Raw genomic sequence first — 27,283 nt, 5'->3', positions numbered from 1 at the left:
AAAGGAATATCTATTAATGTATCCATCTCTTCATTTAGACTAGATATTCCCTTAAAAAAAGGAAAAGACTATCTCTTTTCCCTTCATATCCTCAGTATCTGTAGTGTGCCTTAGAACAGTAGGCTTTTAAAAGCCAACTTGTGGAATGAATTAATCTTTAACACCTGCTTTAAGGACTAGTTAGTGGCACACTGCAATCCCTCTCTCCAGAAGTACCAACTTCTACTGCTAGAAGTTGGCATCCATTTAAAAATTAATTTTGAAAAGAAGAACCATACTTTAGTTCTTTCAATGATCAACTGTGAACAATGTTTTAGTCTAAGTAAAACAAATAATCTCTGTAAGATGATGGCTAACTATGTGACAACTTCCAACACAGCCTTTCCTTTTCCTTCATTCCGAGACATGGTAAAACCAAAATGGAGCCGAAATACAGGTAGCAACGGTCAAGCAGCAAGCACAGAGGGAATGGCCAAAGATTTCTTTTAGTCTAAGATCTTCAAAACTGTGTCTCGCCATTCTAAGATGAGAGTTTATACACATTTTATTAATTATGAATGCTACTACAAATGGATGAGATGAAGTTTTCTAAAATATTCTGTTTAAAGAAAATTCATTGTTCAGAAAGAAGATTTATGTATTGTTTAACCCGCCCGGTTTAGAAGTTTTATCAGCATGTAACCAAGCACAAGATAAGTCTCTGAGGATGATAAATCATTAAAATAATAAAGTAATCATTTTATTATTAAAATGGAGGAAAATTTACTTCATTTCTTAGGTAGCTTAACAGCATTTAAAGCTTCAGATAAATTCTACTAAACACATTAATACTATGAAAACTCACTTGATATCACAAATTTTGACTATTTCTTACCTGGCACAACACAGCTGTTACTTTCACAATGAACTATGCCCATACCCATAAATTCACATTTGCTCTAATACCACTTATAACAGACTACTTTTTCTGTTTCACTAAGATATGGCTCTCATGACCCTTTTTCTACTCACACAATTATATCTCCAAACTTTAAGCCAAAACATAAACTTTAAAAAAAAATTTTTTTTAATGTTTATTTATTTTTGAGAGAAAGAGAAACAGAGCATGAACAGACGAGGATCAGAGAGATAGGGAGACAAAGAACCAGAAGCAGGCTCCAGGCTCCGAGCTGTCAGCGCAGAGCCTGACGCGGCGCTCGAGCTCACAAACCACGAGATCATGACCTGAGCTGAAGTAGGACACTTAATCGACTGAGCCACCCAGGAGCCCCATAAACCTTTTTTGATTGAATCTTTTTTGTTTTAAAGGTCTTATGGTCAACAATCTGGGATATTTTTATTCACTTGAGGGGTTATAGGTGATCAACTCCTGGATGCCCCCATAATCATAACAAAAAGTACTTATTAAACAAGATGTGTATAAAGAACATTCATGACTAATTCTAGGAGAACTGATATACAATGCAGAACTCACCTGAGTATAGAAGCCACTAGCTGCCTCTAGGAACAGAGATAGGTTTGCCTGAACTTCACTCCGATTCGGGTTTGCTCGATTCTTTGCCTGGCCTTGTAGTGTTGTGATCTGATTCTTAAAGGCATGATTCCAGCTGAAAACAAAATGTAATTCTATTTGGTATAGCAGTGACTCACTGGGCAGACACTGGTCCCCCTGAGAACAAGAAAGAACTGTTTGTTATAATTATAACACACTAGACAGTAAACCTGCATTAAAGTTACTCACTTATTTAAATAACTTTATGCTCCTCTTTGAGCAAGACCAGACATGCAATAGAATCCAACTGACCTTAGTAAACACTTACCAAATGTTCGAATAATCAGACTGTGGCTTCAGTTATTAATCTTTTAGAACTACTATAGTTAAAGCCTATTTAGGAATCCCAGTACAAAACAAGAACTACAGTCGCAAGACCAAAGTAAAAGTAAGCTATCAACAAATTGCCATATACACTGTGCCAAGAAATGACTGAGTATATCCTTATTAAGTGACAGGTATAAGGGGAAAATTTCTTTTTCGATATTAAGCCATATCTCTTATTTCCATAAAATCTATTTCCCACAGCACTCTGTTCTAATTCTTTTTAATGCTTTCTTTATTTCTCTTGGGGTTAATGTTTTCTTTACAGCTTGAAATATAAGTTCATTTTTTGATATTTCAATTTTGGCTATTTAAAATAGGAAAAAACACAGTGCTGAAATACGGCATATCAAAATTCTATTATAAAATGTTTTTCTTGAATCAAGCTGTGTAAAGAATCATTTTAGATTCAGTTAGGGTGAAATACAGTCATTCCTTAACTTGGAAACCACAGTGGGGGTGGGGAAAACAGAACTAGGATGGAGGGAGATTATTACTGGCTTGATTAAAGGAAGCAAACACAGATGAAAGGTCTACAACCTACCTGGAAAGTACCTAATTCTTTATCAATGTCAACTTTTGAGACACTAGAGCACTTGCGTTTTTAATGCTTCATGAGGACAATCGCTCCCTCAGTATTTTTGATGACATTTTATCCTTGCCTCTAATATCATAGATATGGATTCTGAGTGGCTGTGATTAAGCTCTTTTATTACTAGAACTCCTAAAAATATAAAGTATCTAAGAAAGGTGAACAATATAGGAAAAACTAATCTTCACCACAACTTAGGGTACTAGGCATTACTAAATAGAATATTCTTAACTGATTCTTAATATTTCATCAGGCTAATATCCTTGATCCAATTTATAAGGCAAGGCCCTCCACAAAAGGCATTTATTTACTCACTTGGGAATCTGGTCATCTGTCATTTCACCTCTCATAGAAAGAACAAGTGGAATAGCCTAAATATACAAAATCTTTCTTTAGTTTTATTAGGGGTGGGGGGGAAGGAAATACCTACTTATTTTATAAAAGGAAGAAGTTCCTTACAATGCAAACACATTTTCCTTTGGGAGAAATTTATAGAATCACATTCACCAAAGAAGATTTATCTAAAGTTTACTGTTGAATTTCTTTTTTAGTCATGGTTTAAATGCAGGACTGAACACATACAGAGAATCCAAACACTGTCTCTTAGTACTTGAAATATACATAGATTTGTTTTTATGATATACCCCAAAGACCTGAATAAGACTCAACTTCAAGCATTCTCCTCTTGCTGCCTAAGACTATCTGAAGTAATAACAATGGTCAAATATTCTGTTCAAAAAAAATCACAAGTACTAGAATTTTTTGTTTTCATTGAAAGACCTTACTCTGAGACAGGTTAAGAAGAAACAACCAAATTGTTTTTTATTCTAAAGTCTTGGTGAGACTCTTGATCTTACAGGGACATCCCAAATGATAGTACTTACAGATCCTGTTCTACTTTCTTGTCTAAAGCGTATTCCAAATCAGTAACTAGCATTTTCTGGTACAGGTCCTGCAGAGCCTGCCTGGATGTCCAGACCTCAGCTGGACCCAGCTTAGAATCTGAGTAACAAAACAAACAAACAAACAAACAGCAGATATATAGAAAAACAGAGTTAAAACCATTATACTACACCAATGACTCCTTCCCTCTCCACTCCCCAAAGCAAAAACCTGCTTCATACCATAGATTGCTGCAGAAGTTTTATACTACTACATTTTAAAACGACTCTCACCTTCAGGCTAATGACTGAATCTGGTTCAAAATGCTTGTGTATTTGTCTTTTAGCTTTGAAATAACACCATGAAAAAGGCTAAAAAACAAAAAAAAACCCGAATGGTGCACCCTTTGCTTTAGTTTGGATTTCTACGTATTCATATCACAGGAAGCCATATGCCACAAAAGTCCCCCCATTTGAAATGATGAACTGCCAAGATGGTCTGTTTACTCTCATAAGTGTATCTCTGTCCAGAGCAGCTTTTTTCTTTTTATTCTGAATCATTCTCAACTGTCCTTACAGAATCTTCACGTCTGTTCACAATCCAGCAGCTGTTTGCGCATTCTGCTGTTATTCCTACTCTATATAATGTCAACCCGATAAAGCCATAACAGTAAGGGTTATTTTAATGATTGATAAATTGCTTGCCAAGAAACTTTTGTGAGCAATCCATACTTGCCATTTAACATAAATGAGAATTTGCAGCACATGATGATTAAGCTGCTCAAGAGGCCAAATGAGAGATTGGGTGAAAGATGAAATCAGGAAGTCAGGCTATGACAAAATGTAATACTCAGTTGGGGCCATACTGTCTGCCAGAGTCCTGAAAGACACATTAGCCTTTCTGATTACTAGGCTTATGAGTGCAATAACTGACAGTGATCTGCCCCAATAGAAGAACTTAATAAAAGACTTTTCAATTAGGCTTCTGATTACATTTGATATTTTACTGGGACACAATGGCATAATCTTTACTCTTCTCTAGGTCTGCAAATAAAATCTCCTGAGTTAATCCTCACAAGAGTTTGTGACTAAAAACAAAACAAAACAAAACAAAACAAAACAAAACAAAACAAAACAAAACAAGATGTATCAGCTTCTTGGTCCCTTATTAGGTTTTAGGGCTAAATAGATTTATAGATTTATTCAGTCTTGTTTCAATTCATCGATGGCAAGGAAAGGATTATAAGGGATTACTAACTCTGTTTTATCAGACAGATTACCATTTAAATTACTTCATATCTTAATGTTTCTAGGCAGCCAAATGTCCCCTATAAAAGCCAAACCCTAACCCTACTTCCTGAGGGTATTCAATACTTAAGAAAAAGTAAAAGGTATAGTCAGCCTAACATCACTCCATGCACAATTTTGGTCACATAATGGAGATTATGCCTACCATGACAAAAGCATAATATAGTGCCTCAGAGCTGACACCAATATCCGTAGTAAGGAAGATGACGACAGTTATGTTAATAATGGGGAAGAACTGAGGTGCTATACTAAGTATACCTGTAAAAAGTGTTTTTAGAATTTTTCTTTTTATCTTAAGAAGATGACGATGGTATTACCACATTCTTAAAACATTAGCATCAACATTAACACTGGCCTGCAATGTTGAGAAAAAGACATCTAAAGAGTCTTAATTTCCTCTTGATTGTAAATTCTGGCCAGAATGCTGGTTTTAACAGTTTAACTCTTTGTGGATTTCACTGCAGAACTAAAGTCCTCAAAAATTAGAATGAGATTCATTATCACATTATCTCTTTTTATACTTTAGAACAGCATATGCTGCTATAGAGAGCATACTGATCACTACATAGTGCCATATATTTCCTAATTTTGGAGTTAAAATCATCTGCTCCTTCTAGGGACTTTCAGTTCTTCTTTCAAAAACACCCTGGCTATTCAAAACAAAAAAAGGGAGAAAAGAAAGGTGGCAAGGCAGTTCAGTCAATTTCAAGGACTTTTAGTACAGTTTTCCTACAAATATTTTTTCTCAAGGTTTACTTACTATTCAAGTTTGGAGAATTATCAACAGGAAGACATGAACTTAATACCATAAGGTATTTTTATTTATATGGTATATGAATTCTTTCTTCTATGTCTTAAATTGATGACAAATAGTTCATAAAAATTAAATGGTTATATGCATTAAATTAGGTAATATTCAATACAATGTAGCACAGATTATATAAAATTCTTAACCATCTAAGTAAGAATTCAAAGTTCAGGGGCGCCTGGATGGCTCAGTTGGTAAGTGTCTTGATTTCAGCTCAGGTCATCATCTCATGGTTCATGGGTTCAAGCCCCACACTGGGGGAGCTGTCAGCACAGAGACTGCTTAAGATTCTCTCTCTTCTTCTCTCACTGCCCCTTTCCTGCTGGCTCACATGTGCGTGTTCCCTCCTTCTCTCAAAATAAATACATAAACATAAAAAAAAAAAAAAAAAGAATTCAAAGTTCAAAAACAGTAATTATTTAAAGCAAATTTTAAGTCATCATCCCTTTTGGCAACTAGGACAGTGCAACAAGTAATATAGGAAAGATGAGACCCTTCCCTTAATTCCGTTAATGGTATATAAAATAAGCTGTGAAAACCAAATGAGCCAGCCAGTACCTGTCATGTCAGCCTTCAGGACTTCTGCCTGCCTAAAAAAAAGGGAAAAAAGAACATCAGTTAGAAACAAACTAGGCCTACTCAACATAAGTAACACTAAAACCTAAAAGTTAGGTGAAATCATATACTACATCAAGATGTATAGCACCTCTATTTGTGACATTGCAAATAGTGTCCCTGCTTTAATATCCAGGGTAGCACTAGGTTTTGGCAAACTGATGCCATAACTTAAAAGTATACAGGGTCACCATGAATTCTATGAGCTCACATTCTTGTGGTTTTCCAAATGTATTTAAGATAATATTAAATGATACTCATTAAACCAAAAATTTTCCCTCAATGCAGCCAGGAAATCCTATGTTTCTCAATTCACTAACCACTGTAACTATCTCAAAATTCCCACTTTCCTCAGACATGGATTTTGCCTCCTTCCTGAGGCCGACCCCTTTCAGTAAAGGCCAGCAGCCCCATCTCAGGAAAAACAATGCCCAGTTACTAAACATTACGTTCACACAACCCTCTTCTTTCTCTCTCTTGTTAAAACACAAGAGGCGCTGCATCTCTTATTTAAGACCAGTAATTCCACTTGAGTAGGCTCTTTCTAGACTTTAATAAGAACTTCTGCTCCCTTAATTACCCCCTTCCTCCTTCAATAATTTTGGAACTTCTCTCTATATTGGATCCTTCCTTTTCTTCAGTATTTTAAACACGCTCAAGTCTGTCACAGTTCTAAAATCTTCTGTCCTGCATTCTCCTCCTCTGGCTGTGGCTTCTTTCCTCTCTCAAATTTTTCAAGAGTTGCCTGTAATCAAGAGGTCCAAAACTGAACTCATGACCCATTCCCACCCCCATTCCTGGTTCTCTTTCTAGTGTTTTTTGCCCTACCAAATGTATCACTGCTTTCCAATTGTGAAAGGCAGGTACCTCAAAGTCACCTGTGACAACTTTCTCCCAAATCCCTGGTAATCTATCAACTCCAGAGAATTCTACCAACTAAATGTATCTTGAATGTGTGGATTTCCCTTTACTTCCTCTTCATCCACTCACATTCAAGTTATGAACCATCTCTTGCTGGGACTAATGCAAAGCCACCAAACTGTTTTCTCCATTTCACTCTTGCCCTATTTCATTCTGTTCTCCCACTGCTGTCTGGTGGATCTTGTCAAAATGCAAATTCTGGGGCGCCTGGGTGGCGCAGTCGGTTAAGTGTCCGACTTCAGCCAGGTCACGATCTCGCGGTCCGTGAGTTCGAGCCCCGCGTCGGGCTCTGGGCTGATGGCTCAGAGCCTGGAGCCTGTTTCCGATTCTGTGTCTCCCTCTCTCTCTGCCCCTCCCCTGTTCATGCTCTGTCTCTCTCTGTCCCAAAAATAAATAAACGTTGAAAAAAAAAAAAAATTCAAAATGCAAATTCTGACCATACCAACAGTCCCATTCAAAAGCTTTAATGATTTCCCCACTGCTCTTAGAGTAAAAACTAAAATCTTTACTAAAGTGTCCCACAAAGTTCTCTGCACTCCAAAAATTAGAGTCTGCACACTGCTTCTACCATTATTCTCTCTTTTCCTTGATCTCTGTGCTCTAGTTACCGGATTTCTGGTTTCTCCAATGTGCTCTGCTCCCTTCATACACAGCACCTTTGTAAAGACGAGTCCCTTTGCTAGGAATACCTCTTCCCCTTTTGTCTGGTTAATTATTACTCATACTTTGTCTCAGAAACATAACTTTCTCAAGAAATCTTACTTAGATGAAGGATATTCCTATTTTATACTCTCAAAGCACTTATTTTTTTCTACATAGTAGATATCACAGATTTTAAGAATGCTCACCGTCACAACCCCTATGCCTATTAGCACAGCACCTAGCAATCAGTAGGCATTCAATAAAGATCTTTTAAGTGAAGAAAGGAAAAAGGATAAATCATGTTCATATATTCTAAAAAGTTATGTATATAAACTAATGAGATTTCCATTTCTAAAAACAAACTTGAACATAAAAGCTAGAGAATACACAGAGGTTCTAAAATTTTTACTGTAAATATTAGGTATTTAATATCAGCTGTGAGTTTTAGTTTCATCAAAACATAATGTGAACCTTTTCATTTTCTTAGCTTTTAAAAAATATTTATTTTTTCTAAATTAAGTTTTCAGACAGAATCATAACTGGGTGTTATACAGGTAACCACAAGCCATATAGGAACTATCAGTATAAATGAATAATAAAAATAAATAGCTAAACTTCATCCTCAACTGTAACATCACATCAAATCCCATTATTCATATTACCTAGCTCCACTGTTTACTTTGGGTGTTAAACTTTTGCAACTAAAAAAACAAACTACGTTCACAAGGCTTGTTAGCTTATACCATTAAAACCTAAGATTATAAAATGTAATAAAAAATACCAAATATCCTGCAAACAATGTTATATACAAACCTAATGTCAACCACAAATCAAAAACCAGTAATAGATATGCAAGTAACAAAGAGAAAGGAATCTGAGTATATCACTAAAGAAAGTCAGCAAATCACAAAAGAGAACAAGAGAAGAAACGATCAGAGAACAACTACAAAACCACCGCAAAACAACTAACAAAATGGCAATAAATACTTATATAACAATAATTACTTTGAATGTAAACAAACTAAATGCCCCCATCAAAAGTCACAGGGTAACAGGGTGGATAAAAAAAGCAAGGCCCATCTATATGCTGCCTTTAAGAGACTAATTTCAGACCGAAAGACACGTGCAGATTGAAAGCACAGGGATGGAGAAACGTCATGCAAATGGCTGTCAAAAGAATGCCAGAGTAGCAATACTTAAAGCATACAAAACAGACTTTAAAACAAAGACTGTAACAGAGAATGACACTATATAATAATAAAGGAGACAATCTAACAAGGTAACACAATTGTAAATATTTATGCACCCAACATGTAAGCACTCAAATACATAAAACAGTTAATACAATAATAGTAGGGGGCTTTAACACTTAACATCAGTGGGCAGATCATCCAACCAAAAAATCAGCAAGGAAATAGTGGCTTTGAATGATACAGTGGACCAGATGGATTTAACAGATATATTCAGAATATTCCAGCCTAATATAGCAGAATACACATTTTTTTCACGGGCACATGGAACATTCTCCAGAGTAGATCACATATTAGGCCACATAACAAATCTTAACAAATTCAAAAAGATCAAAGTCATATCATGCATCTTTTCTGATCATAACACTATGAAACTAGAAATCAACCACAAGAAAAAATCTGGAAAGAGCACAAATACATGGAAATTAAAAAACATGCTACTAAACAATAAATGGGTCAACCAAGAAAACAAAGAAATTAAAAATTTTCATGGAAAAAAATGAAAATGAAAATACAATGATCCAAAATCTTTGGGATGCAGCAAAAGCAGTCCTAAGAGGGAAATTTATAGCAATACAGGCCTACCTCAAGAAACAAGAAAAGTCTCAAATAAGCAATCTAACTGTAAACCGAAAGGAACCAGAAAAAGTACAACAAAACCCAAAAGCATGAGAAGGAAGGAAATAATAAAGAGTAGATCAGAAATGATATGTAGAAACTAAAATAAACAACCTAGCCTTAAAGCTAAAGGAAGTATAAAAAGAACAACAAAACCAGGAGAAGGAAAGAAATAATAAAGAGTAGAACAGAAATGATACAAACTAAAAAACAGAACAGACCAATGAAACCAGGAGATGGTTCTTTGAAAAGATCAACAAAATTGATAAACCTCTAGCTAGACTCATGAAAGAAAGAAAGAAAGAAAGAAAGAAAGAAAGAAAGAAAGAAAGAAAGAAAGAAAGAACCCAAATAAGCAAAATCACTAGTGAAAGAAGAGAATTAACCAATACCACAGAAATACAATTATATGCCAACAATACTGGACAACTGAGAAGAAACAGATATAATTCCTGGAAACATATAACCTACCAAAACTGAAGCAGGAAGAAATAGAAAATTTGAACAGACTGAGATTACCAGCAAAGAAACTGAATCAGTAATCAAAAAACTCCCAAAAAACAAAAGTCCAGGACCTTAAGACTTCACAGGGGTATTCTACCAAACATTTAAAGAAGATCTAACACCTATTCTTCTCAAACCATTCCAAAAAGTACAAGAAGGAAAACTCCCAAAATCCACTCATTCTCTTCATTCCTGATACCAAAACCAGATAAAGACACCATAAAAGAAAAAAAAAAAAAAAGAACTACAGGCCAGTATCTCTGATGAATATGATGCAAAAATCCTCAACAAAATACTAGCAAACCAACAATACATTAAAAAAATACATCCAACAATACATTAAAAAAATCATTCATCATGATCAAGTAGGATTTATTCCCAGGATGCAAGGGTGGTTTGATATTTGCAAATCAATCTGATACATCACATCAATAAGGAAAGGATACATACCATATGATCATTTCAACAGATAAAGAAAATGCATCTGATGAAGTACAATATCCATTCATGATAAAAACCCTCAACAAAAAAACAGGTTTTGAGGGAACATACCTCAACAAAGGCCATAATAAAGGCTGAACATCATACTTAATGGGGAAAAAAACGAGAGTGTTTCCCCTAAGGTCAGGAACAAGACAATGATGTCCACTCTCACCACTTCTATTCAACATAGTACTGGAAGACCTAGCCACAGCAATCAGACAATAAAAAGAAATAAAAGGCATCCAAATCGGTAAGGAAGAAATAAAACTTGCACTATTACAGATGACATGATACTGTGTATAGAAACCTTAAAGCCTCCACCAAAAACTACTAGAACTGATAAATGAATTCAGTAAAGTCACAGGATACAAAGTCACTAATACAGAAATCTGTTTTATTTCTGTACCCTAATAATGAAGCAGCAGAAAGAGAAATTAAGAAAACAATCTATTTACAACTGCACCGAAAGCAACAAAATACCTACAAATAAACTTAACCACAGAGGTAAAAAACCTATACTCTGAAAACTATAAAACATTAATGAAAGAAATTGAAGATGACACAAAGAAATGGAAAGACACATGCTCATGGATTGGAAGAACAAATATGTTAAAACATCTAAACAACCCAAAGCAATCTACAGATTTAATGCGGTCCCCACCAAAATACCAACAGTATTTTTCACAGAACTAGAACAATCCTAAAATGTATATGGAACCACAAAAGACCCCAAATAGCCAAAGCAATCTTGAAACAGAAAAGTAAAATTCCAGATTTCAAGATATACTACAGAAAGTTGCAGTAATCAAAAAAGTATGGCACTGACACATAAACAGACACAGATCAATGGAGTAGAATAGAAAACCCAGAAATAAACCCACAATTATATGTTCAATTAATCTTCAACAAAGGAGGAAAAGCCATACAATGGGGGAAAAAATGGTGCTGGGAAACACCAGCTCCAAAAAAATGGAGCTGGATCACTTTCTTACACCATACACAAAATAAGGTCAAAATTAGACTAAAGACCTAAATGTGAGACCTGAAACCATAAAAATCCTAGAAGACAGCACAAGTAGTCATTTCTCCAACATCACCCATAGCAACATTTTCTAGATATAGCTCCTAAGGAAAGGGAAATAAAAGCAAAAATAAACTATTGGGACACATCAAAACAAAAAGCTTCTGCAGAGCGGAGGAAACAATACAAAAAAAACCAAAAAACAAAAAACCTAAACTAAAAGACAAACTACCGATTGGGAGGAGATATTTCCAAATGTCATGTCTGATAAAGGGTTAGTATCCAAAATATAAAAAGAACATAAACAACTCAACACCAGAAACACAAATCATCCAATTTAAAAATGGACAGAAGGCATGAACAGACATTTCTCCAAAGAAGACATAGAGATGGACAAAAGACACATGAAAAGATGTCAACACTGGTGCATCTAGGTGGCTCAGTTGGTTAAGCGTCCGACTCTTGATTTTGGCTCAGGTCATGATCTCATGGTTCATGATTTCGAGTTCTGCACTGGGCTCTGTGCTGACAGTGCACAGCCTGCTTGGGATTCTCTCTTTCCCTTTCTCTGTTCCTCCCCAACTTGTATACTCTCTCTCTCTCTCTTTCTCTGTCTCTCCCAAAATAAATAAAATCAAAAACAAAACAAAAAAAGATGTTCAACATTGATGCAAACCAAAACTACAATGAGGTTATTACCTCACACCTTTCAGAATGGCTAAAATAAGAGGGCACTTGTTGGGATGAGCACTGGGTGTTGTATGGAAGCCAATTTGACAAGAAATTACATTAAATAAATAAATAAAATTTCTTAAAAAAAAAAAAAAAAAGAATGGCTAAAATGAAAAACACAAACTGGTGCACCTGGGTGGCTCAGTCAGTTAAGCATCCGACTCTTGGTTTCAGCTCAGGTCAAGAACTTGAAGTTTCGTGAGTTTGGGCCCTGTGTTGGGGTCTGTGCTGGCAGCATGGAGCTTGCTTGGCATTCTCTCTCTCCCCCTCCCTCACTCGTGTCTGTTTCTCTCAAAATAAATAAACTTTTTTAAAAAAACCACAAGAGGGGTGCCTGGGTGGCTCAGTTGGTTGAGCATCTGACTTCGGCTCAGGTCATGATCTCATGGTTCGTGAGTTTGAGCCCCGTGTTGGGCTCTGTGTTGACAGCTCAGAGCCTGGAGCCTGTTTCAGATTCTGCATACCTCCCCCACTCTCCGCCCCACCCACTTGTGCTCTGTCTCTGTCTTTCAAAAATGAATAAACATTAAAAAAAAAAACCCACAAGAAATAACAAGTGTTGGTGAGGATGTGGAGAAAAAGGAATCCTCTTGCACTGTTGGTGGGAATACAAACTGGTGCAGCCACTGTGGAAAACAGTTTGTTGGTTCATCCAAAAGTTAAAAAAAGAACTACCCTATGATCCAGTAATCACATTATTGGGTATTTACCCCCAAAATACAAAAACACAAATTCAAAGGGATACAATGCACCCCTCTGTTTACTGCAGCATTATTTACAATAGCCAAATTATGGAAGAAGTCCAAATGTCCACTGATAGATGAATGGAGAAAGAAAATGTGGTATACTATAATGTATAATGGAATAGTATTCAGCCATAAAAAGAATGAAATCATGCCATTTGCAAAAACATGGATGGAGCTAGAGAGTATAATGCTAAGAAAAGTAAGAAAGACAAATACCATGAGTTCACTTATATGTAGAATTTAAAAAACAAAAACAAATGAGCAATGAAAAAAAGAGACAGACAAACCAAGAAACAGACTGGTAACTGTAGGAAACAAACAGATGGTTACCAGAGGGAAGGTGGGTGGGGGGAAGGGTAAAATAGGTGATTAAGAGAACACTTATCATGATGAGCACTGAGTAACGTATAGAATTATTGAATCACTATATGGTACACCTGAAACTAATATAACAATCTATAGATTGTTAACTATAGAATTAAAAACTTAAAAAAGAAGAATGCCATATATCCTATTCTACCCATGTCAAAAGAACACACTCTTCCAAAACACACACACACACACACACACAAAATACAACATCCTACCAGAGCACTAATTTATGAAACTTATACTGAGAAAGCCAGTGCTAATTATATGCATCTTTACTAGACTCAACAGTGTTTTCATTCTGTCCCTGCAAAGTTACAAATACATTTTACTATGCTTCCAGACATTAGCTAAAAAGTTTACACTCAAGTATATACAAGATATCTTATACTTAGAATCATGTGTCTAAAGGTTATTTTCTCATTTCAAGCAAGATCTGCTTGTAAGTATCATTTCAGTATGCTACCATCTGCCTAATGAGGACACCAACTTTCTTTCAAAGATTTTATTGAGCATATTACAGGAACTATTTACAAACAGCCTGTTTCTCTTAGAGGCTGTAAAATAAGATAATTAAGTCTAATAATGTCTAATGTAAAATCTAGCTATTCTGGTAGCAGGCTTCCACTGATAAAGATCAAAATTTTACTTTATATTTTTATATACTACAATCTGTCCAAGAGAAACTGTAAAACTAAAAATTCAAGCACTAACAAAAGTGCAAAAACGTGATAAAAATTGTCTGACAAAAACGTTAAAGCATCTTGAAATCCCAGGAGTTTTGGTTCCTCAGTATGACAAGAGTAAAGAGGTGCTCATTCTGTGCACAGTTCTCTATTAGTTGTGAAAGAGATACATTAATGACTAAAATAATCTTGCTAAATTGAATGGATGAAAAGATAGCTAAATGGAAAATCTAATAACCTGAAGATGTCTAGTATTACTCCTCTTCTATAAACAAGGAAACTGAAGTTCTGAAATGTGAAACAATTTGCCCATAGTCACAAAGCAATTAGGTAGAATTAAGTACAAACTTAGTTCTGACTCTGAAGTCCAGTAATTTCTACTTCTTTCAAGTTAGAATTTAAAAATTCTGTGACATAAAAAGCTAACATAGACTCTGTCAACTAAACACTAACATGTAAGTCACCTAGCCTAAATTAAAAGATTTGTTAAAATAGAAAACAAAATTCTACCTGAGATTTTTAATAAAAAAGACCACAAGAAGTAAAATTTATATTCCAGTACAGCAGTCAGACTATGGGTGAAATTCCTTCCTTTACTCTGAATCTCTTTTTGTAAATAAACTTTACTGGGACACAGTCATGCCCATTCATTTACGTACTGTCTATGGCTGCTTTCTGCTGCAAGGGCAGAGCTGTGTAGTTGAGACAATGACCACATGGCCCACCAAGCCTCAAATATTTATTACCTGGCCTCTTTACAGTAAACTTTGCATCTCCTGCTCTGGGGAGTACCTGATCAAAAAATAAGAAGTAAAATATCTATTAAGTTCCCAAGCCAAATAGTTTTTCCCTATGAGGAATCATCAATAGTTTCCTTAAAGATCTATTTTTATTAATGTTGTAATCTTGCCACAAAGAGAACTACATTAAAAAATACAGTCTCATGTAACAAACAGTAAAGTTACTATGTGGAGACCATGCTATATTTTTGATGGCCTTAATCTGCAAACTGTTTAAAACCCTGTTAGGTTTATATACTATTATCTACTAACTCTTCTTTTTTCCTGTGTACCAAAAGTACCCATTTAGACAGGAGAGAGGGTTAAACTGAGAATTATCTCACAAGAGGAATCCCTATCCTCTCCTTACACAATTTTATTTTTTTCATATAGTATATAAGAAACCAAATCAATAGATGTGATCTTATACCAACTGCTTTCATAAAGACTGGTAACATAATTGGCCATTTGATTATTTTACTTCACTAGGGAAAGCTACCACACCTCAACTGACCTACTGGTTTTGCTAAAGACTAACAATGTTAAACATTAATATAGTTTATGGCCAATGCTTATACAAAGTGAGAGAGTGTTTAAATGTTTTCTCTTGGTAGAAGGCTCTGGCAACATGAGTTGCTTTTTTTTTTTTTTTTTTTTTTTTTGGAGTTTATTTTATTTATTTATTTATTTGTTTGTTTGTTTGTTTGTTTGTTTTTAATATATGAAATTTATTGTCAAATTGGTTTCCGAGTTGCTTTTTATTCTTACTTTAAGCAGAAAGAATTAATGAAAACAATGAATGAACCAAAAATTCAAACATTAAAAATCATCACTCCTTCAATAATAAAATAACACCACTAAATACTTACAAAACACAAAGCTTTCAAAATACTGAATACATTGTGTCCGTTCTACTAAGAGAAAGTAAGCACTTCTACCAGGCAATAAGAAAAAGTCATTAAAAGGCTGAATAAAATCTGAAACATTCAGTGATAAACAAATGCACTGAAAGCCAACAACCTGAAACAATATTCCTGGAGACTACATGATCATCAAGATCTATAAATACATTCAATGTATTCCAATGCACTAGGTACTGAAATAGCCAACGCTATATATAGCACTTATTATTGTCAGACAATGTTCTAAGGGCTTTATATAAATTATTTAATCCGTATTATGTACTATTACTGCCCCCACTTTATAGATGAAGAAGCCCACAGAAATAGAGGTTAAGTAACACGTCCAAGGTTAAGTCAGCATTTGAACTCAATCAGTTTGGTTCCACAGGATAACTCCTAACCATTACATCATAGTTCCTCCTATACAAGATTTCACAGAGAAAAAAAAAAAAAAAAGTAATATTTAATAGAAATAGCCCACAAAACTGGGGCTTTCAATACTTAAACATCTTACAATGTTTTTTATAATGTTGTTAGAGAAGAAAACTCTAAAAGTAATGGCCATCTTCTTTAACAAACACCTTGATTATACATAGTACTTACAATAACAATGCAAGATAACATATATAATAAGATAATCTTTGTTAAGAACCGATATTAAAATTTGTGATTGAAAATATAAGATATCTCAAAATCAGGGGCAGACACAATGGAAGAGTCCTTCGACCTGAACTTCCAACCCTGTTTCTCTTATGAGCAGAACACAGGAAAATAAGCCAACATCTTCTAAAACTCATCTTCAAATAAGCCAACATCTTCAAACTCAGTTGCTAAGGAAAAGTGAATCAGCTTCTTTTGTTTTGGGAGGGAAGGCTAAAATATTTTTTTTTGAAATTTAAACAAAAGCCATGGTAGGTTTTATTTTAAGTTAATATATTTGCTTATCTTCATAGAGTACTAAGGAGTATTTGGAATAATAACAGTATTCATCAATTATAACCATCTACATAATTACATATCATAATTATTTGTACAAAATAGGCCAGATACTGTAAGGTGAGTGTGAGCCTACATATGCAAGCACACAAATACACAATCTACAGATCTCTAAGACATCACCAAGTCTCATAGGATTAATAAAAAGTAAATCATATTGCTCTACTTTTGAATTTCACATAGAAAAGGGTATCTAGGGAAGATGCTGCTCCTAAAGGGGCTTGTCTCAGTAAGGAACAAAAACACTAATTTGCTTTCTCTCTGTGGCACTTTACAGTTTGTCATGAATTTTCAAGCCTCCTGACATTATTCCAATGCTCTACATTACAACATTTATCCTAAAATTTTATTATTTGAAACTGTGTATCTAGTTTGATTAAGGGCCAGTCCTCTCTGGAAATATCAAAGGATAAGAAGTTCTTCCAGGCAGAGAAAATAACACAGTAAAGACAGCTAAGTCAGTGAAGGTGGGAGACTGGAACATAGAACATAAAATACACGGTAAGAAAATACAGGAGATGACTGGTGAACCAAGGCAGACAGCAGACTGTGAGACTTTACATGACACGTTAAGGAGCTCAGACCTCTGTCTTTTAAACAATAGGACACCAGTGCCAAGTTTTAAGCAGGAGCACACCATTGTCAGAACTTCATTTTTAAAAGATTACACAACATTCATGAAGATGGATTTTAAAAGGGCAAGTCTGGAAGGGAGGAAGTGACCATACAGATGGAACAGAAAAACCTAGACTCAAGAAATACCTGTTAATAAAGTCAGTAGAAGGAAAGACAAAGCTGAGAAAACAGTCCAAATCATTCCCAGATTGTTAGCTTGGACAGCTGGATATATGAGAAAGTAAGGGGTATAAGCAGGAACTCAGAGATTAAGTGTCAAGCACAGAGGAGCCATTAAGACTAGGGATACACTGCGGGAGTGACCAGCACACTGATGGTAGTTAAACCTATAAGAAAAATGTAATTGTCCAGAATGGCAGAAGGGAGAATCTAGCTCTCAATCTTCATTTTTTAATTTGAGTATAGTTGACACACAAGGTTACATTAGTTTCAGGTTGTACAACCCAGTGATTCAACAACTCTATTTGTTACACTATACTCAGCACAACTGTAGCTACCATCTATCACTGTACAATGCTATTACAAAACCACTGACCATATCCCCTATGCTATACCTTTTATTCCTGTGACTTACTCTTTCCCTAACTGGAAGCCTATATCTCCTTCTCCCCTTCACCCGTTTATTTTGCCTGGCCCTCCATCCCCTTTTTTTCTGGCAACCAGTTTGTTTTCTGTATTGATAGGTCTGATTCTGCTTTTCGTTCATTTATTTGCTTGTTTTGTTTTTGTGGATTCCACATGTAAGTGAAATCATATGGATCCTCAAAAAATTAAAAATAGAAATAGCATACAGTCCAATAATGCCTACCGGGTATTTACACAAAGAAAATTAAAACACTAAACTGAAAAGATGTATGTATCCTTATGTTTATTGAATCATTATTTACAATAGCCAAGATAAAGGAAGCAACCCAAGTGTCTCAATAGATGAATGGATAAAGAAGATGTAGCATGTATACACAATGGAGTATCATACAGCCACAAAAAAAGGATGAGATCTTGCCATCTGAGACAACATGGATAGACCTAGAGGTTATTATGCTAAGTGAAGTCAGAGAGAGAATGAGCTACACTCATTTTCAAGGGGCAGATTTACTGTAAGGACTAGAAAGTGGGTTGGATTTGGTGAAATAAAGGTCAATAATAGCCCTGTCAGAGAAGAGACTATGTCAAATTGCAGGGGGCTGAGGAAAAAATAAGAAGTAGTAGTTTAGGTCAGTCCTTAAAATGCTAAGCTGTGAAGAAAAAGGGAAGAGAGCCATGGTAAAGACAAGTTTCTTTTTTATAATAGTAGGGCCTTAAGCATGTTTAAAATGAAAAAATGAAGCTAGGAGAATGGAATAGGTTGAAGACTTAAGAAAATGAGAACAAAACTGATAGAGGATAATTCTGGAAGAGATGGAAGGAAATGGTAATGTGAATAGTAAGACAGGAGGCCAAATTGTCTTTGAAAAGGAGGCAGGATGAAACTGGAGGAATGTAAGGTTAGATAGAAATGTGCCAGAAGAATAAGGGAGTAGTGTGGGATGAGGCGATGTCAAGAGAATTCACAGCTACACACACTGCATCACTTTCAGAGATAAAGTAGGAGATGAGATCAGTGTCTGAACGTAAGTGGGAGATAAACTAAGGAGAATGGTGAATCTTTAGGATAATTACAAAATGAATAGGAAAGGGAGGCTTACCAAAGGCAAAGAAAAGAGTTGAGAAAAAATAATGAGAGATGTATGGATTAGACACAATGAAAAAAATTAATATGAAAACATATACAACTAGTAAACGCAAATTAAAACAGGTAAATATTTTTACTCTAAATAGTCAAAATGACAATAGCCTTAATGATGGCAGGTACTACTTCTAAGCAACTCAGTATAAAGTGGAAGATATGAGGACATATACAGATGATTTCAATACACTATGGTTGAGTACAGGGATAGATATATGCCTACAGTTCAACTACAGAAAGAGCCAGTGGGAGTGAGGAAGAAGATAAGTGTTCAGGGCTGTATCTCTAACACCTAAAATAATGCCTGTTATACGGTAGCTGTTCAGTAAAATTTTGTTAAATTAATGAATGGTAAAATGTGCATCATACAGGAAACAATGTTATGCAATGGAAAATGATACAGAATAAAAAAAACTTAGGTCTGGAGCTTCTTTCCAAGAAACTTCAACTTCTTCATCTGTAAAACAGGGAAACAAACTCCCTTTCAGAAATGAGAAGTAAATAAGACAACCAGTAAGTTACATAAAAGAACCTAAGTGAAAACTCTAAAGGGAGGACTGCACTCTGATTATAACACCAATACTTCGGGGCGCCTGGGTGGCTCAGTCGGTTAAGCGTCCAACTTCGGCTCAGGTCATGAGTTCGAGCCCCGCGTCGGGCTCTGTGCTGACCGCTCAGAGCCTGGAGCCTGTTTCAGATTCTGTGTCTCCCTCTCTCTCTGACCCTCCCCCGTTCATGCTCTGTCTCTCTCTGTCTCAAAAATAAATAAACGTTAAAAAAAAAAAAAATAACACCAATACTTCAATGACCAAGTTAGTTTTGCTAATCTGGTTTCTGACATAGGATCCTTTCTGAAGCAGCACACAGGGTTGAAGAAGACAACATTCCAAGATGGGCGTCAAAAATCCTATGTTATCTACTACCATACAATGCTAAATGACAAAAGAAAGAAAAACTTTACATGTCATGAGGACCATATTCTTAGTATGTACAGAAAATGAAACCAGAGGTAGATACATCAAAGCTGCAAAATAATTTGTTATTTTCTTTTTTGCTTCTCTCCAAACATTAGTTTTGATCATATAACTTAAATACATTTTAAATACTGGACCTAATAACACATCAAGCAACCTACAAAATACAGTAATATCATGGTAATTGATTACAGACTCTAAACTCATCTGTTAAGAATTAACAGCCTAATCATGGTACTTTGATCATTTAATATTTGCTAGGTCCTGTTTACGTGCTTTCATATATTATTAAATCTTTAATTCACAAAACAAATCTATCAGGTTAAGTAGTAAGATTATCCTCATTTTGCTAATGAGGAAACAAGGACACAGAGTGGTTAAATAACTTGCTGAAAGTGACATAAACAGAAAGTGGCAGAGCTTAGTCTGGTTCCAGCAGGTCTTCTGGAATGGATTGGCTATAGGTGTCACCGTCAGGGTATCAACTTTTAGAGGCAACTATCACTTCTCATTTAAAAGTCCCATCTCTGAGATCAGATATCTTCACACATTCTGTCACTATAACTGTCATTACAAGCTGCAGTGACAGTTTCTAATTCACCATGTGGTTAGAGAGGTCTTCCCTAGCATGCAATCATTTACCTATTTCTATACACATTGGGAGGCTGGACTGCAGACACAGAGAACTAAAAAGAGCTGATGATCCCTGCACTCAAATGAACTGCTATACATGTAACTCAAAACACAGGAAGTTTCATACTAAAGGAGAATCTAGAAAACGGATCACATGTACCTACACTTATCATAAATATTCAAAGACCTCATACATAAACATAAAAATGTCTTATATTTACGTTAGTAAATGTTTTAAAAATTTCCTTCAACTACAAGATATAAGTGCTCATGACAAAGTAAACATATGCCAAAGTTCTCGTGAAGCCACATAAGTTAAAAAAAAAAAATTAGCACTCCCCACTCCCATCCTGGCCAATATCAAATGCTTCACAAAGTCTCTAACTCTTCTATTAGTGCTCACAGAATATGCATACTTTAACATACATCTCTAAAAGGAATACAAACATGAAGAAATCCCTTGTAATTTTTATCCTACCTAATATTACTTGATTTCAGATGCTCCTCTGATTTCAAGTTTCCGGTCCTCATCTGGGACTTAAATGAAACGTTTTCTCCCACAATGACTATCTGCAAGAACATCCAATTTCTTAAGGTAGAATGGTTTAAGACATTCTAGACAGAGGAGAGGAGGAAAATATGAGTTAACCCACAATAACAGAGAACTCCTTTGAAAAAAAATTATTTTCTCTTTATTTGAAATGATTTAATGTAAAGGCAAATGAAAAATACCAAAGCTTTTATCTTTCTATATTAAGTTTCTTAGAATACACATTTTAAAATTGTTTTGTATATTTCTAACATTTTAGTTTTAGATCTAAATGTTATTTAATCTCCCTCTCTCTCTGAAACCTGAGTGATCTCTATTAGGACAAACAAATACCAGTTACCCAGCAGGGTTTTTGTAGTTCCAAGGTGAGAGTGCCCTGTAGAACACAAGAGCAGATGGTTGGTCCAAACCAGACTGCTTACCAAAGGAAAAACATGTAAAGCAATTAAACCACAATTACAGGTGGTATGAACGTTTAGATTCTAAGATCAGCTAAAAATGGCAGGTTTTTAGATCTTTATTAACTCACTGAACAAAGATTTAGTCATGTTCATGTACTAGATACAGTGTGAATAACTGGGTATACAATGATGAACAAAACAGATATGGTCCCTGCCATGGATTTAAAATTTAATGTGGAGACAGACCCACAAGGAAGGAGGAGGCAACAAAGGGTAGTGGTTAATAGCATGGGTGTGTCACATTGTCTGCATTTAACTGCAGGCTGGATGGGAGTAAGTCAAGCCACAGGAAAAACAGCAAAATTCCTTAAGGACATCAATTTAACTCGAAGATTTGAACAAAGCAATTTAAGTAAATATTACTGGCTACTGATAATTGCTTACATTTACAATTACTGTGTGGCAGATTCTGTGCTCAATGTTCCATAGGCATGATCTCAAAGAATGGGAGTATAATGGAATAGTCAGGCGTCTTGTATTCACAACTGTGTTCAAAGCAAGCTCTGCCACCAACTAGCTGTGTAACCTTAGGAAATTCACTTCTCTATGCCCCAGTTTTGTTAGAAGTAAGGAGATAATAAATGTACCTACCTTACTGAGATATTTTGAGGATTAAATGAGATAATAGAAATAAAGCAGTTAGGCCTGCTATTTCGTAAGCCCTCAAAAAATATTAGCTATTATGGTCATTATTATTATTATTATAGTTATTATTAGCCCTCCCAACAATCCTAAGATAGAAGTGCCATTATTCTCATTCTATAAATTAGGAATTTGAAGCTAAGAACTCACAAACTAATCAATTCTAGAATAGAAGACAGTTATTAATAATATTTTAACAATAAAACACCAGTCTTAAGAGAAATTTCAAACATGCAGGAAGTCTATGTGGACCTTGTCTCCTTACTTCCAAAGCATGTGTTTAATTTCTGATGACTTTAGTGGTACTTTAGTGGAAAACCCTGAGAAAATACCCCATGCTAAAACCCAAGCTCCTTAGCATAGCATGTGAGGTCCCAGAGCTCTCCATTTTAATACTTTATGACCTAATAAAACTAAAATTACTTTTAGTTCATAGCTATTGTGCTCCTCAGTATCTTTATTCATGCTCTTTCACTTAACCTGGAATGCCTTCCTTCTTCCCTCCTTGTCTGGTTAACCCCTTATTTTTTTTTAATTTTTTAAAATGTTTTTATTTATTTTTCAGAGAGAGAGAGAGAGAGAGAGAACGAGCAGGGGAGGGACACACACACACACACACACACACACACACACACACACACACACACACTCCAAAGCAGGCTCTAGGGTCTGAGTTGTCAGCACAGAGCCCCACACAGGCTTGAACTCGTGAACCACAATATCATGACCTGAGCCAAAGTCAGATGCTTAACCGACTGAGCCACCCAGTTGTCCCCACTCCTCTCATTTAAGACTCAGCAACTTCTATAGGAGGGCTTTGGCTTGGCCATGCACCCCCAGTACATCTTAATGCCCACTTCTTTCTCAGCATTCGTAGCACTGTGACGAAGTATTTCTTCAACTACAGACTGTTCTGTGCAACTCTGTATATCCGGTGCCTAACAATGCCTGCCAAACTAAAGTGTATCAAATAAATTTATGTTAATTTGGGCTAAAATAGTCTCTCGAAAAGGCCAAGACTCTAAAAATTCAAAGTTTCTCAAAACTAACAGTAGTCTCAAAAGTCTCCCAGGAAAAGAGTTTGAAAGATTTTTTATCTGATAACCAGGAATAACATACTTCCAAGTTCAGAAAAATCTACCATTTTATATAGTCAATTAGAGAAGTTCATGGTCATTTACTTGGCTGTCTGAAATTCAGATTGTTTTCCACACACTGGGATCTATAAAGTACATACAATACACTCATATTTCTACAGAAATACAAAATCCGAAACCTCAATAGAACATGGATAAATCCAACAACCCAAATGAGTTAAATTTAGATTAAGCCATTAACAACTGGAAGACTATTTCCCCTCATCTCAACTTTTACATTAGATGAAGTATGCCAAAACAATGGTTTTCAACTCTACTGGACAATGCGTTTGGAGGGATAAAAAAAAAAATGCATTCTATGTAACAACTCTGTACCTTCTGGAAATAAAATACAAGATAATATTAAACTACATAATACATTAGAAATGAAAACTAAATGCCTTTTAAGTAAAAAAAAAAAAAAGGAAAAAACAATTTTTAATAAAATTAGCACCTGAATATGTAAATGAGCACGTAAGACTATCTTTGAAGTTATTATGAAGTAAATGCTTGCACATACTTTTGATGGTAAGAGAAGGTTAAGAGAATTCCAAACAAAGGCAGAACAATGAAAGCCAAAATATGATTAGACACTAGACTTAAAACAAGTATCAATGTAATAAGAGTAGATTTACTGGAAATGGCAATAAGAGAAAAAAATGACATGGGGCAACATAACAAGACAAAATACAAAGAGGTGATTTGAAGAAAACAAGTATGTAACTATACCCTTTGATAGGTGACATGGAACAAAAACTAGATTTGAAAAAAAGAGCAAACAGCCTTTATATAACGTAAAACACCATATAAATTAAGGTTAAACAAAAATAAAGTACTACTTCCCAATGTGGAGTAGGGAAATAATATGTGAAATAGACAATGGACAAGTTAATTAACTCAAATAGCTAGCAAAAAGATACGGTCTGATTTAATTAAATAAAAGAATCTATAAATAATTTTTTTTCACTTTTTATGTTTTTTATTTTTATTTATTTTTCAATATATGAAATTTATTGTCAAATTGGTTTCCATACAGCACCCAGTGCTCATCCCAAAAGGTGCCCTCCTCAATACCCATCACCCACCCTCCCCTCCCTCCCATCCCCCATCAGCCCTCAGTTTGTTCTCAGTTTTTAAGAGTCTCTTATGCTTTGGCTCTCTCACACTCTAACCTTTTTTTTTTTTTTTTTTAAAGAATCTATAAATGATTATAGTACATATAGTATTCTCTACTTCTTGGTGGTCTCTGAAATTAAAAATATAAGATATACAAAAATCAAATCTGATTTTTCTACCAAAAAGCCATTATTTACTTCATATCTCCAGACATCAGTTTCACCTAGTCAGGTTCCTTCTTTATTATTTTCCTATCTGACTGAAGAAAGGGGTGGTATATTAAAATCAAATAATTTAACAAATAATAATTTAATAAATTAACAGGCCACAGAGCACCTATGGATGATTGTTATGTTAATATTAATGGCTCCCAATGAATCACACACCACTTGGCAACTGCACCTTATTAATTCCCTTCACACACTGATCCTGGACTGGCCATGTGACTTACTTTGGCCCATTGTATTTCACCAAATATGATACAAACAGGCTTGATAAACACCTGTGTGTTTGAGCCTGCCCTTTTGCTAACACCACCACTATGTTATGAAGTTAAGGATGACAGACCACTTGGAAAAAAGAAACCCAGTTTTCCTACCTATCACAGCCATCTTAGTTGAGGGTCCAGACATATGAGTGAGGTTGTCTTGGACCATTCAGGTCAGGCTGAGCCACAGCTGACTGAGTCATCCAACTTCATCTAGATGGTCTGAGACATGGGAAACCTTTGGAGATTTTGAGCAAAGAGGTGAAATGATCTAATCTAGATTTTAACAGGTTCCACCTGGCTGCTATATTGAGAATTAACTGACTTGAAGTAGTTGGCAGTAGTGAAGATGGTTGTGATCAGACTCTGACCAGCAACAGCATTTGCTGAATGAAAAACACAAGAGAAAGAATTAAAAGAAATAATTCATGGTTTTCAGCCTAAGTAGCTTGAATTATGGATCTGCCATTTGCTAACAAGAGGAAGATGATACAAGTAGGTATAGGAGAAAAGAAGAGTCCATTTTGGGACAACAGTGCCTCCCACATGGTATTATATAGATAAGCTCTTGCTATTGTTTTTGATAACAATGGTAACTCTGAGATGATTATTATACATCCAAGACAATGAACTGGTAGGTAGGTAGAGTCTGGGGTTTAAAGAAAAGGTATGGACTACAGATATTCATTTGGGAGTCACCAGCATATAGGCATACTTCCATTTTATTGTGTTTTGCTTTACTGTACTTCACAGGTACTGTGTTTTTTACAAATAGAAGGTTTGTGACAACCCAGCATCAACCAAGTCTACTGACACCATTTTTCCAACAGCATTTGCTCCCTTTGTGTCTCTGTGTCACATTTTGGTAATTCTCACAGTATTTCAAAACTTTTTCAATATTATTGTACTTGTTATGATGATCTGTGATTAGTGATCTTAGATGTTATTATTGTAATTGTTTTGGGGCACCACAAACCATACCCATATAAGACAATGAACTTGATAAATGTTGTGTTCTGACGGCTTCATCAACTGGCCATTCCCCCATTTCTCTCTCTCTCTCTTTTGGCTTTCCTATTCTCTGAGACACAATACTGAAACTAGGCCAATTAATACCCTACAATGTCATCTAAGTGTTCAAATGAAAAGGAAGAGTTGCACATCTCTCACTTTAAATCAAAAGCTAAAAATGATTAAGCTGAGTGAGGATGGCATGCTGAAAGCCGAGACAGGCCAAAAGCTTGTACACACACACATACACACATACATACATACACACACACACACACACACACACACACACACACACACACAGTTCTTGAAGGAAATTATAAGTGCTACTCCATTTGTAACACACAAATGATAAAGCAAAAGAGGCTTATTGTTGATGTGAGAAAGTCTGAGTGGTCTAAATATATCAAAGCAGCCACAACCTTCCCTTAGGCCAAAGCCTAAACCAGAGCAAGGCCCTAACTCTCTTCAATTCTGTGCAGGCTGAGAGGTGAGGAAGCTGCAGAAGCAAAGTTGAAAACTTAGCAGAGTTTGGTTCATGAGGTTTAAGGAAAGAAGCCATCTCCATAACATAAAAGTGCAAGGTGAAGCAGCAGATGCCGATACAGAAGCTGCAGCAAGTTATCCAGAAGATCTAGCTAAGATAATTCATGAAGATGACTACACTAAGGAAGACTTTCTATGTAGACAAAAGAGCCTTATATTGGAAAAAGATGCCATCTAGGACTTTCATAGCTAGAGAGGAGAAGTCAATGCCAGGTTTCAAAACTTCAGAAGACAGGCTGACTCTCTTGTTAGGGGCTAATGCAGCTGGTGCCTTGAAGTTGAAACCAATGCTCATTGACCATTCCAAAAATCCTAGGGCCCTTAAGAACTATGCCAAATCTACTCTGCCTGTGTGCTCTATAAATGGAACAACAAAGCCTGGATGACAGCATATCTGTTTATAACATGATTTACTGAATACTGAATTAAGTTTATTCATTTTTTTTGAGAGAATGAATGAATGAATTAATGAATAAATATTTCAAGGGGGCTCCACAATGTCAGCACAGTGCCCAACACGGGGCTTGGTCTCACGAACCATGAGATCATGACGTAAGCCAAAAGTAAGGGTCAGACATTTAACCGACTGAGCCACCCTGGCATCCCTACTGAATATTTTAAACCCACTGTTGAGAC

At 35.5% G+C, this 27,283-nt stretch overlaps 1 protein-coding gene across 7 annotated transcripts in view; it reads right to left on the bottom strand.

Annotated features, from left to right (window-relative positions):
- SMG7 (SMG7 nonsense mediated mRNA decay factor) overlaps positions 1-27,283 on the bottom strand; it is an 89,794-nt gene that overhangs the window by 31,226 nt on the left and 31,285 nt on the right. For 5 of the 7 annotated variants that reach the window (XM_086693260.1, XM_086693263.1, XM_086693266.1 and 2 more), the window contains exons 2-5: positions 21,177-21,313; positions 6,024-6,055; positions 3,353-3,470; positions 1,475-1,607 (exon numbers count right to left, since the gene is read on the bottom strand). In XM_086693260.1, coding sequence (XP_086549386.1) covers positions 1,475-1,607; positions 3,353-3,470; positions 6,024-6,055; positions 21,177-21,280 — 387 coding nt within the window. In that variant the 5' untranslated portion in view covers positions 21,281-21,313. The remainder of the gene's footprint in view (positions 1-1,474; positions 1,608-3,352; positions 3,471-6,023; positions 6,056-21,176; positions 21,314-27,283) is intronic. The other 2 variants (XM_086693264.1, XM_086693261.1) reach the window with 2 other exon arrangements.

This window comes from Puma concolor, chromosome E4 (genome assembly GCF_028749965.1).
Source record: "Puma concolor isolate L17-30 chromosome E4, mPumCon1.1.hap2, whole genome shotgun sequence".
Taxonomy (NCBI): Eukaryota; Metazoa; Chordata; class Mammalia; order Carnivora; family Felidae; genus Puma; species Puma concolor.
The sequence above is the reverse complement of the archived record's forward strand: the minus strand, read 5'-3'. Positions and strand labels throughout refer to the sequence as shown.